The sequence below is a fragment of the Streptopelia decaocto genome (genome assembly GCF_964273445.1).
Source record: "Streptopelia decaocto genome assembly, chromosome: 2".
NCBI lineage: Eukaryota > Metazoa > Chordata > Aves > Columbiformes > Columbidae > Streptopelia > Streptopelia decaocto.
Window position 1 is genome coordinate 139,024,716 of NC_138655.1, and position 12,476 is coordinate 139,037,191.

Consider the following 12,476-nt stretch of genomic DNA (forward strand, 5'->3'; position numbering starts at 1 on the left):
ATCCATGGTATAAACATAAAAATCATTCAGGATAACTAAAACAATTACATGTTACCACTCTTATAAAACCTTTTCTTCTTTCAAGCCAAATCATTTCTGTGATCCAGTTGACAGCATAATCATCCGAATAGTTCTACCCATACAACCAAAGGAGTGGTAAACTGCAATCATGGCAGGAACCTGCAGCAGTGTTTTAAAGTGGTTTTGCCAACAGAGAAAATATAATTTCAGACTATACTCCTATGACAATTTGGGTGTCTCTATATGGGAATATTCAGAGCAACTAAAATGAGTTAATGACATTTGTTATTTCAATATATATTAAACCTCACTTCAAATCCTCTCATCTACGAATAAACAACCTAACTAAGCATGTTTATCTTTGAATTTATTCAAGAAAATTAGTCAGAAAAGGAATTGAACAGTACAAAGACTTTACTTTCAAATAAAAGTGACCATGCATGGCATTTTTCAGGGAAACAGTTGATGTGATCCAGGCCTACTCATACCTAAATCTGAATGAATTTTCTTTTAAGTGTAATTAGGTTACAAGTGGCCTAAGCTAGTAAAAGGTAAGGCCACGCTACTTTTGAACGGAGTAGCCATACAGAAATCTATTGTCCTTCAGTTTACACAGAATTACTTCATAATATCTACCAAATCATATAATTCATCTATGTATTCTTATTTAGTATTTTAGTTAATTAAAATCCAACAACGGATGGGGGAGGGAACTTCTGCTTAGAATCTTTTTGGTCAGATTGTCCTTTTCAAATCACAGTCTTCTGTGAGGCATACGAGAATTCAAGCAAATTTGTGTCAGTGAATTGTCTCTCTTTTTCAAAAACTGCCTTCACAATAACAACACCTGTTATTACCTGTTATTCATACAAGTTCTGGTATGCAGTAGCTTCAGGCATCATTATAAACCAAGAAAGTAAATGTGCTGTTTTGAGATCCCGCACTACTCAGCTGTTTTTTGGTGACATTCAACCCAGACACAGTCTATGAAGATCCACCAGAACATTTTCCCTATTCTATACCACAGATTTTCTCCTTTTCAGAATTTCTCCTGTCACTTTTAGACAGAAAGGCTTCTTAAGAAATAAAAATATGTGAAAAATGTTTGTTTTAGAGCAAGTGTTTCCCAGCTTACTGGCTTGGTCTCACTGTATTTCCTCCAGCCTTGCAGCCTGCAAATACTTTCAAGACAGCCCACATCAGTAAGTATATGGATAAAACTTCTCTTCAGTTTTTACAACAGATTTGTTATGTTCTTTGAGCTTAACTTTAAAGAGCTGTGTTAAAATCAAATGGTTTACAAATACACAGTACAAAGTACAGTACCTACTGAAATCCTTTGCAGAATTTAGTCACAATGTAACTGCTACAAATATGAATGTGTAAAATACCCCAAATTTAAAGTATCTTCTGACCTCTTTTTTGTCTAAAGCAGCATATTCAGCTTCAATGCTTTCAGCTTCGGGATCACGTGAAAATACCATTCGAGATTCCAGATTAAGAGCCAGCTCTTTGTGGTGTTGTTTCTCTGCACAGTCACATGGGGTATCTTTATTTTCATTTTCTGCAAACAAATCTCCACCATGTTTTACTAGAAGCTGAAAAGTAAAATGGGAAAACAGTTACTAATTACCAACTCTAATAGTACCCAGAAGAAAAAACAGTTAAGAAAATAATAATAACAATATCAACAACAACAATAAACTAACAAGGAAAACAAAAAGAAGAGGCAATAGCAATGCTCTTTGGGAAACAAAGATTCTCTGTTTTATTAAATAAATTACTGCTATAATTATTTGACACCCACCTTAATTCCATGGAACCGCAAAAACCTCAGAAATACTTTACAAGGTAACGCTGTACAATATGTCTCTGTTGGGTTTTAAACACTAAAATTCTGCTCTACTGCAGTGGTCCATAGAAAATGAGGGGCCTGAGGTTATCAAGCACCTGGCAAGATGAAGCTGGATACTTCTTTAATTATTATTTATATATGGCTGAAACACCATCATTCTTCCCACACTGGTACACAGGTGGTGACAGAAAATGGGAGAATCTTTGGGTAGGAAGGAATATGAGGTACCAATTCAGAGAGAGCACACAGCACTACCGGGAGCTCTACCTTATTTCTGAGGACATGAGAAAAGCAAACAGTTCTAATTCTAATAACTCTAATACAGTCTATTATTATGCCATTTCAGCAATCTTGTCTCTTGCCAGTAACCACTCAGAAATGGAGTCCCTAGCTGATAAACACTAATTGTGCTGCTCTCATTACCTCGCCAAGCCTGCCTCTTGATAGAAACTGATCTGATACAAGCAAGAGCAACAAATGCCACACATTTTAAAGGCTGACAGTGGACCATTTTTATAACTTATTATGGTATCTTTGTAACACATTCTAAACTTCTAATGATGGAGCACCCAGGACAGTCATTCACTAATAAAATGATTTATCATATTTCTAAATAAAACTTAATCTATAAACATTATCTTGCCTTCAGATCACGATGGCTCTGCGAACACTATCCTGTATTTTTAGCCAGGATATTTCAAAACTCAGCTTTTCATTTTTATACTTCTAAGAAAAATAAAATTTCCCCAAGATGTTCTGTTCTCTACATAAACCTTTCAGATCATGATCAGCCACTTAATGTTCTCTTCAGCAGGGAGTATTTCCTTTACTTGTCAATGTAAACCTGGAATCATTCTCGTAGATTCTTTGGAAACTTTTCCCACATTCTCCAAAATAAAAAGAAATGCAAACCCCAAAATACCACAAACCAGTGTAACAACAAGATTTAGTTGAGAATATATTAATGTCATTAAGTATGACACCATATTTTATCTTCATAGCAGATCATCAGACAGAAACAAAGGTAATACTAGGATAATTACCAAGATAGCCAGCCTACAATTACCTTGTTCTATCTACACCTCTTAACATTGGAAAAACTTCGTTAACTTGAGTTTCACATTCTGTCTGTACATTTTAAACTCTAATTAAAATTTAAGTGAGGCAACTAAGACAACTTCTGAGGTAGAAAAAGAATAAATATAATTGAAAGAACACTCCAGAGATCTATGCAGCTCAAAATCTAGTACACAAGATGAGGAATATGCAAATCAACACATTTTTAATAATGATGCCATCTTTCTCTACTAGCACTGTTAAAAAAACTTCTGTCTCTTAACTCACTAAGAGGAGATTAATAATGTAAATAATCACATTAGTAATTTAAACAAAAATGCCATTTAATGCCAAACTTACTGTGACGGAGTGGAATATATCTGCATAAAATGCAATCTATTCAGCATGAAAGTTAAGCCTTTTTTCTGCTCAGTATTTTGAAGTAAGCACATTAACTTTGCCCAAACTATCTTTAGCAATGGGTTCCACACAGCTGTTCTGCTCAGAAGAGAAGTTTAACACATGTGAATGGAGTAGCATCAAGACAGTCCATTTGACTATCAACTCTTGAACAAATCAGCTAGTAGAAGGTTCACCCACAAGGGACTATTTTTTTTTTTCTTATATAGCTGTGGTGGGGTTGGGACAAGATACAAGGCTGGGTTGTCCTGAAAAGTTACGGAAAAAGGAAACGATTAAAGTGAGAAGCTCTGAAGCGAGAGTAACCACCACAGAACTGGGCAGGAAGTAGAGAAGAAAAGCTAAAGGTGCTCCTGAGGTTCTAAGCAACCTTCAGTTTACCAGAGAGAGGGAAGGTGACTTGAGGATTCGGCCATTCAGTTTTTTATCTCTTTTTGGTTTGGTAAGAATTTTAATCCTCAAATACTTTCAGGGAAAAAAGAGATCATTGTTAAATTCCTTTACTAAGCTCTATTTCGGGCTTTTCATAATGTAGTGTTCCTGTTCATAATTCTTTTATTGTTGAAGGAGTTAGAAGGACCACAGGCTACACTGGAGGGCTTAAAGATATCACAGATAAAAATCCTAGGGTCCGAGGTTCTTTGCTCTGTGGTTGGGCACAGAACAAAGTTTGAACTTGGGGATGTACTCTATGTTTCTAATGTGGAAACCATGACTAGCTAGACTACATAACTGTGTCCAAACTCAGACAAAGAGTAATCCATGGGAGTCAGACTGTAAATTCTTCTTCAAAGACAAACTGAAGGCAGATCAGAGTCAGTAATGGTTTAGTCAATTGAACAGCACATATTGTCATGATAATATAACCCAGTTTAAATAACTAAATGTGGAACTAGCAGATGTACTTGGATTCATCTAATGAATCATATCACAAACAGCAAGAAATAGAACAATACATGTGAAGAAACACAAACCATGAACTTTCATGATGAGTTTAAAGCCAACTGATTTTACAGTCTCCAATTAAGAGCTGCAGCCAAGGTCCAAAACCACAATTTAGTCTCCAGCGACCACGATTCTTTCTGACATTGTAGTCTGCCTGGATCTTACTGTGTGAGCCCATTTGCTTCATGCCCTTGAAACTGAAAATATTGAACAATTGTGTCTATTCCTAATACTACTGCATAGCCCCATGTGGCATGAAGGCAGAATGACTGAGGCAGAAAACTCCTGGCTCAAATCCCTTGTAAATCTGAAGTTTACGTTACCTGAGGATCTCAAGTGTAGAGAGGAGGACAGAAGACAAAGAAATAAGAGCTTCTGCGGATAATGTACTTTTTTTTTCAGTACATATTGACATTGGCCAAATGTAAGCACTTTACAGATCAGTGTAAAAGATATAATATTTCACAAATGTGAGTAAGCAATAAAACAAAAAAGTTAATACAATATGCTATGAGATTTTTTCCCCCTGAAACAGCTTTGTGAAACACTGTGCATGACATTTACTAATAGCAGTATAGAGACTTGTGATTACGTATCAACTTTTACCTCGACACAAGTTTTCATCCCTGAGGCAGCCGCATAGTGCAAAGGTGTATTTTTTTTGTTATCAACAGCATCAATGGCTGCTCGTTCATATTGTCCTTCATCCAGCTTTGCTCCCTTCCACTTCAGGATCATCTGCAGGCAATCTGCTCTTCTGCAGTCGTCCTCCGAGGGTCGTGTCAGGCGAGGATGAAGAGCTCCTTCCGAGATCATGATCTGAGGTCCCATACACAGCAAGTGCATAGATGTCTCATTGTGCACATTCCGTTTATTCGGGTTACCGTCTCTAACAAAAAGGAAAGTTCTGCAACATGGGAAAAAAAAAATTAGCACACAATTCCACTCATTTCCCTGAAGTTGGAAGGGTCTATTATGACACCTCTCTTAATTTCTTGCCAAGATTTTGATGAGCCATCTGAGTGATAAACATCCTTAATCAACAATTACTGTGGGACAGCTTTCATCCATTTCTCTTAGGAGTCAATAGCCAAGATCTGGACGAATTGCTGAAATACCATTAAGTACCACATATAATTACTTTGTCAGCATCTGACATAATTTTCGTTGGCAAAGTTTATTCTACAGTTCTGTGTTGTATTGCAATAAATGTTATTAAGTCACAAGACTGATTGAAACAGATACTTTCTCTTTTCTATTCTCTGTCCTGAACAGCAGTGCATTTGGTAGTTTGCAAATAGCTAATGCTAGAACAATTTCTTCAAAATCCATTCTCCTTTCCCATATCTTTAGTCAGATATCAAGGTAGTACTTACTACTTCTTGAAAATATATGAAATACTTTTCCCGCTAGACTCTATTTGCTGTCTCACTCTAGAATATATGGAAGTGCATAATACGAAACCCTCATCTACGAAGATGACAGTAGCTGGCAAGAATTAAAGTCTTCTCTTGAATGCCTTACAGGCAGTTCAAAGCGAACAATAAACTATACTGGCAGAAGGATCAGCTTGGGAACGAAAGGAAAACAACAGACTGATTCCTGGAATCACAACTCTGATTCCCGACAGCTCCCGAGACAACACAGCTGCTTCTTGCCAGCAAGGAATTAGAGAAGTCACAATCCAGTTCTGAAATGGAAGAACTGAGACATATCATACAAGCCAAACTTGCTTTAGCCTTTTGAGGTACACTAAAATAATAGATTTTTTTTCTTAATGAAGAGAAATGGCAGGGAAGACAGACCATCTCTTTGTAGGACTGGGATCAGAGAGACAGCAAAGGTGAAAGAAGCCCATGTGAAGGTAGGAAGCACGGTTTCCAGGAGAGATGAGAAGCATGGGGGACACGTTCAAGAAGTCACTGCAGAAACACCTGCACTGTTCTTATGAGCCCCTTCACACATAAAACAAGCAGAAGTCACTGTTCATCCTGTCTCCAGGCTGTTCGCTGACTCCAAAGACTTTGCAGGTATGAAAAAAAATTTATTCTGGAATCCTCATCCAGTCAATACAGGGGATCAGCTTCCACCCCCCCTGCCCTCATCCACAAGTCTAATTAAAAACAATTTCAATCACTTCCAGTTAAAAACACAGCTCAGCCACCTGACGGCAGGCACTGCCTAAATATAAAATGAGACCATATTGCTCTGCGTGAACAGAGCAAAGCAGAAGAACTTGGTAACCAAACAACAAAATAATATGTTATTTATCTCAATTATTGCCCTTGCTATAGTTTCAAGTCTAAATGCCAGCTCCCCTTTCCCTTGTCCCTGAAAGATCCTACCAGGTGCTACACGGTAGGCCTTGCTGTTGGGGTTCTCCTAATCTTTGCTCAGGACAAAGAATAAACCTCAAACTATTTTATTAATAAAGGAAGAGGCTATACAGGGTGGGTGTGGAATTTTCCTGTCGAAAACTATTGGAAACAGACTGGATAAGTATTTCAGTAGAAAAATATAGGCTCTGCCGATCTGGTCCTGCAGCAGAAGGGTATCTTGACAATAGCCATTTGATCAGCTGGATTTTTGTCTTGTCTTCCCTCTGAAAACCTCAGAATAGTTTGAGTTCAAAATTAAACTTTTTACTAAAATACTGTTCTTTTAAATAAGTGGTAACAAAGTATTTAGAGGAAAAGAAAAAAACAAAAGCATCTCCTGCCCTATTTTGGCAGCAAAAATGTTCCTTAAAGAAAACTCTTTTCATTTTATGATAGCTGGCGTGATAGATGCATTTGTTAGGAAATATGAATATGCCAGACTTGAGATTAAAGATGTTGCCAAAAAAGTGATAGCACATTTTATTTGCTTTGGGTTTTGTTGTTGTTGTTGTTGTTTTCAGAGGAAAGGGATTTGGCTTTACATAGTATGAAACCAGAGACAAAGGAGGGGAAGGAAGTTGGGAAAGAACAGAAAGACAGAAGGAGGGGATGGAGAGGGAAGAGAGGCAGGAGAGAAGGAGGGAAGGGAGGGAAGAGAAGGAAGGAAGGAACAAGGGGAGAGGGAGGGAGGGAGGGAGGGGAAAAAGGTAATTAATTGGGGGGTGAATTCTACAGATACGAGCATGCTAGATGCCTTAGACAGCAGGTTTTGCAGGTACCCACTGTAAAACCTGGATATAGAAAATACAAGGCCAAATCTAAGCCATCTTGGTCTCTGCAAGATGTAACTTTGGAGACTCACTAAAATCTGAGATTCTCTACTTTTTCAATAAAATCTGTTTTATAGTTCACTAGTTTCTTTTCTTCTGTAAAGTCCCTTTCACAATTTAATTTGTTATATTTTTACTTCAAGTAAAGATCACCCCCCCCCAACTTAGCTTTTGATGCATTTGCAAACTGCAGGATGAACAGATAAATGTGAAGTTGTTTATTTTCCAATTCAGAGTCCTTAAGTCAAGAATAAACAAAGTTTTTTTTTTTTTTTAAAAATATTTTTCCTTCCTCCTCCTCCTACCCATGGCATTTACTATCTGTATGTCTCCTAATGTTTCATCCCAAAACTCTTGCATCTTCCTTAAAAAAAAAAAAAAGAGAGATCACAGCACTGGGAAGAGGCAGCAGCCAAACACTGTGAAAGATTTTATCTGTGGCTCCTTTTTCAGTAGTTTTTAAAACTAGGTAACACTGATGCTCAAGTCAGTAGGCCTACTTATTTTTACCTGAGGTCTGTAAGACAAAGCTGGTAAAGGTATCAGACGTCTGTTACCTTCAGATTCTCTGTGGAATGAGCAGAGAAGAAAGTGTGACAAAGAAAGGGCCAGATCCCTTCTGCAATCACTACAGTGCACTGTGGTGTGGTAGCAAAAGTACCAGTTTTTCAAATACAGCAGCATTGAGCAGGAATCCCTGAGGCCACACAGCTGAGGAAGTATTGAGATTAAAGGCTTAAACCAGGACAAAGGCATCATACCAAGCCCGCAGTACGAAGCTGACATGGACAGTTCAATACTGCAAAGAGGCTGGACTTTTGTCTCTCACATCAAGTGCCCGAACTCTATTTCAAAGTTTGCACTTTGACTGTATAACATGCTGCAAGGCTGCACTAATTAGATCTGTGTATTCTGAATGTCAGGAGAGTGCTTTATGTACTCGTTAACCACATCTTTCCCCCCCACTTCTGGTTGCTTTATAGACAATGTATTGATACCTACTACTTCTCTAATTCAAAGTAAAATGTTACTTTAAAATTCAGTGAAGAACTGTGGTTTCTGTATGACACTGAACCAGGGCCTGATGATTTTTAACTGCAAGAAGACCTTCATTGTCTCCTCCCAAACCAGACCAAGTTTCCCTAGTATCTTTAGCTATCTAATCATTACCTTCTAGGCTTGACAATATTAAAATGTACATTTCGGTTTTCAATATTAAGCTCTTTATCATCAGTGGAATTCCATGCTGTGGTATTTTAAAGCATGTGATTGACTCCCGAATCAGGTTACAGGGCATCTGATTTCAGAAGAGCACAGCACAATTTACACACAAACAAAAATATTCACAGCGTCTGCTAACTTAATAGTAAGGTTAACTGAATCATATCAATTAAAGAGACCATCCTGCCTATATTAATCTCCCTCTCCTTATTTTTTTTTAAAAAAACCTTATTATATTTTTGCAACAACTCTGCTGAAAATCTCTTTAACAATCCCAAAATACAGGGATTTCATCCTTATTTGATTGACTATATGTTATAACCTATTAGTTTCCCTTTACTAAGATTTATGTAGGTTTATAGAAGAACCTTTGTAGAAGACACAAACGCTGAATGGATACAAATACTCTCCCATAGCTCGAGGTAGATATTTCACCTTATCCTCAACAGTTCAGTGATGAGATGCTTCTGCCACAGGCTGAAACTCTGTGCATAAAAGTAGAATTTGAAGGCTGTCAAACCAGTTCCACTTTTTGAATCAAAAATTTCTCTCTAAAGGGTTAAACACTATTTTAGAAAGTGGCTTTAGTAGTGAGCAACTTTTAGTATGATTTTTTTCCACCATAAAAATATCTCTTGGGAAAAAACAATATAACACTTGTTTTAAGAAGTTATGTATATCCCAATCTAAAACAAGAAGTGCTTACATCCTGCCTGCTTGCAGATTTTCTGTTCTTAAGCAAACAGAAAGGCACTTTTCTCTATTAACCAAATTATGAAAAGCTCTAGGATGGATTTAAATCTTTTAAAGTGTAATTGTACTGTCTTACTATCGCTTCATAGCACAAAGAATATCTCTACTCAAATGAGTCGATCAGTGAGGTAGATTTTTCAGCCCCTGCAGCAAGAAGTATCAGTAGATTATTTTTTTTCCAAGAGACAAATCTAAAAAAACCTCTCTAGAAGGCTATTTCCTTGCCTAAGTTCAACATTTTCCCTTCTGTCAAAGTTATCTGCTAAAAAATTGCCCAACCATCTCTAAATAATGTTGATAACTTCAGTAAGAACTGTATCCAAATTGCCAACAATTTGTGGCATTTGTAAACACTGTTGGGCCTGGGAAAACATTAGTTTTGATTACTTGTTCTCCTTGCTTGTCACTCAACTTCTGTGTCTCATAAATGGGTATGACAAACACCAGAGCTGCCAAAGGCAACCAGCACCTCACTCTGGACACAGAATTGGGCTTCGAAGTGCCAGAGTAGCCCCGCTTTTTCTCTCCTTAATCTCTTCCAAAAGTCAAAGGATCGTGTCTTCAGTCTTAAGGGTAAGTCAAGCCAATGCCGGAAACTGCAGCTGAATCCATGACTTAGAGTTCAGAGAAGATGACTGATGTCCAAAAAAGGGTAAATAAATACATTGTACATGCACAAATTCATTATTCATCAGGGCTCTATTTTTACCAGTGTTATTTGGCGCGTAAGACTTTCACAGAGCAGCGCTATAGACCCCTGCCATTCGGCTCACAACTTCAGATGTATCAAAAGCTAAGTTTCACCTGGAAATGGACTGATACAGTGAAAATACGCATTGCCTATGGGAAATACCACTTAACCACAAGGCAGCCAGACTCTACTCTAGTCAGAGTTTCCAGAATTTGCTTCAAGTTCTAGATCTTTGCAGAATCCAAACTTGAGGTGACAAAAGCATGACAAAAGTGTTGAAAAAAGTGACAAAAAAAGAAAGGGCTGTAACATTCACACCTACTACTAGAAAAGCAACAAGACACTCAAGATCACAAGCCTGTGAACTTGAATAATAAACAACTGGCACATTCCCTCACTCTGGGAAACTAACATCCACACAATCACTTCTTCAGTTCTTAATAAAATCCTTCACACTTGGGGCATAAAAATCACCATATTTACAGTCTTTTTGTCTCTCTAAAAAAATGCTATATATTTATAATGATATATATATATACACACATGTATATATATGTATGCACATAAAAACATAATGATAATATATCTGTATAGAAAATAAAAACAAACAAAAAAACTAGTGCAAAATTAAATTATAAAAGCAGTTCTGACAGCAGGACACTAAAGCAAGTCATGCTACATAAACTATACAGCAAATGGCACTGTTGCTTTAAGCAAGACAAGTAAGGTACCAGAAAAAGGCGAGCTGCAGCAACAAGGTAAACTAATCTGTACAAGGGTTCCCTTGCACAACATCCCCTCTAGTCTTTGGGTTAGATAGCATGTGCAAATCCAGCATGCTACTAAAACAGTCACACTGCAAACTCCAGTGTGGGAGAGAAGTGTGGGTAAGCCAGAAGTTCCAACAGCATATGCACCAGGCAGGCACTTGGCTCACTCTCCCGGGTGGGATCGGGGAGAGAACTGGAAGGCAAAAACAAGAAAACCCAAAGGCTGAAATAAAGACAGTTTAATAGGTAAAGCAAAAGCTGCACATGCAAAGCAAAACACTAACACTACCAGAATTCCAATAAACATGAACAATATCCTGCTGTAGGAAGAAGTGAGGTTATACCAGAGGCTACTTGGCTTAACAGCAAAGGAAGCATCCGAGAGACTGTCAATCATACTGTCTCCACTGCTGATGGAAGTCCGAAAAACTAATTCTTCCTTCCAAAATCTGAAGTTTTTCACAGACATTTCATGCTCCCTCACATCAAGTATTCTACTCTGGCCTTCAATTCCATATTTTTCCTAAACAGAAATGCCTTCCATTTATTCCCTTTCATTTGACTCCTACCAAGCACCTGGCAAAATGGGTTAAATCGATTTCCTAAATACTCAAGCAATTTCTGCAGATTTTCAGAGAAAGCCACCAATTAGAGAACCAAGTCCAGGCTACGGCACATATGAATCATGTCTTTTACTTAGAGCAATCTAAGGTTCAAAAGGAAATCTTTGACTCTGCCAACATACGCTCTTCTGGGCCTATTTCACTTACGCCGTTAATGTAATGTTGAGTAGAAAAATACTGCCTAGAACTCAAGAACTGTCTTCACTCTTTCCTAAAATGGCCCTAAGAAGCCTTATAAACTTTTCCATTGTATTGCTGTCATTTCACCAGTGGTTTCCTCAGATAGCTTTTTTCCAAAAGACTATCGAAGTGATTAAAGGTAGGTCAGCACCTGAGTCTGAGTTGCAGTTTTGGGCTGACTCATGTTAGCGTAGTAACCCATCATCTAAAGACACCTAACAAACGTCTCATACAAACATGCACCAATAAAGAACTTGCTATTCTCTTCACTAAAAAGATGCAAACAAGTTGAAAAGTTTCTTTGGTTCAGTGGTTTTGTGTCAGCTATACGATCAAGTAGATAGACAGTAATCTTTGGTTTGGTACAACACAAAAAATACAAGAGAGACAATATGCAGAAGTGGCAAAGGGATGCAATTGAATTGTGGAACACAGACCCTAAGATAGCGTACACTGAAAGTGAGGAACACAAAACTTGGCTAATCCTTACATTTGTTATACTGTAGGCCAAAAAAAATCATGCTTTATACATTCCTATGCCTGTTAGGAGGAACAGCAGCACCAAAAGACAGAATTAAACCATTCCTGATGCAAAAGGGTATCAACAACATCCTTAAGTTATCCTTAACCAGAAAACTATTATATTTAGTTATTTATGAGTGACTTGAGCTTTGCATTCCCTTGGACAGTCAGGAATATAGTTTCTGCGATCCCATGCCACTTCCAGCTTTTA

At 37.6% G+C, this 12,476-nt stretch overlaps 1 protein-coding gene across 7 annotated transcripts in view; it reads right to left on the bottom strand.

Moving 5' to 3' along the window:
- The window catches only part of ANKIB1 (ankyrin repeat and IBR domain containing 1), a 93,840-nt gene that overhangs the window by 34,826 nt on the left and 46,538 nt on the right, over positions 1-12,476 (bottom strand). For all 7 annotated transcript variants that reach the window (XM_082045651.1, XM_082045653.1, XM_082045650.1 and 4 more), the window contains exons 3-4: positions 4,904-5,204; positions 1,437-1,619 (exon numbers count right to left, since the gene is read on the bottom strand). In XM_082045651.1, the coding sequence (XP_081901777.1) occupies positions 1,437-1,619; positions 4,904-5,204 (484 nt within the window). The remainder of the gene's footprint in view (positions 1-1,436; positions 1,620-4,903; positions 5,205-12,476) is intronic.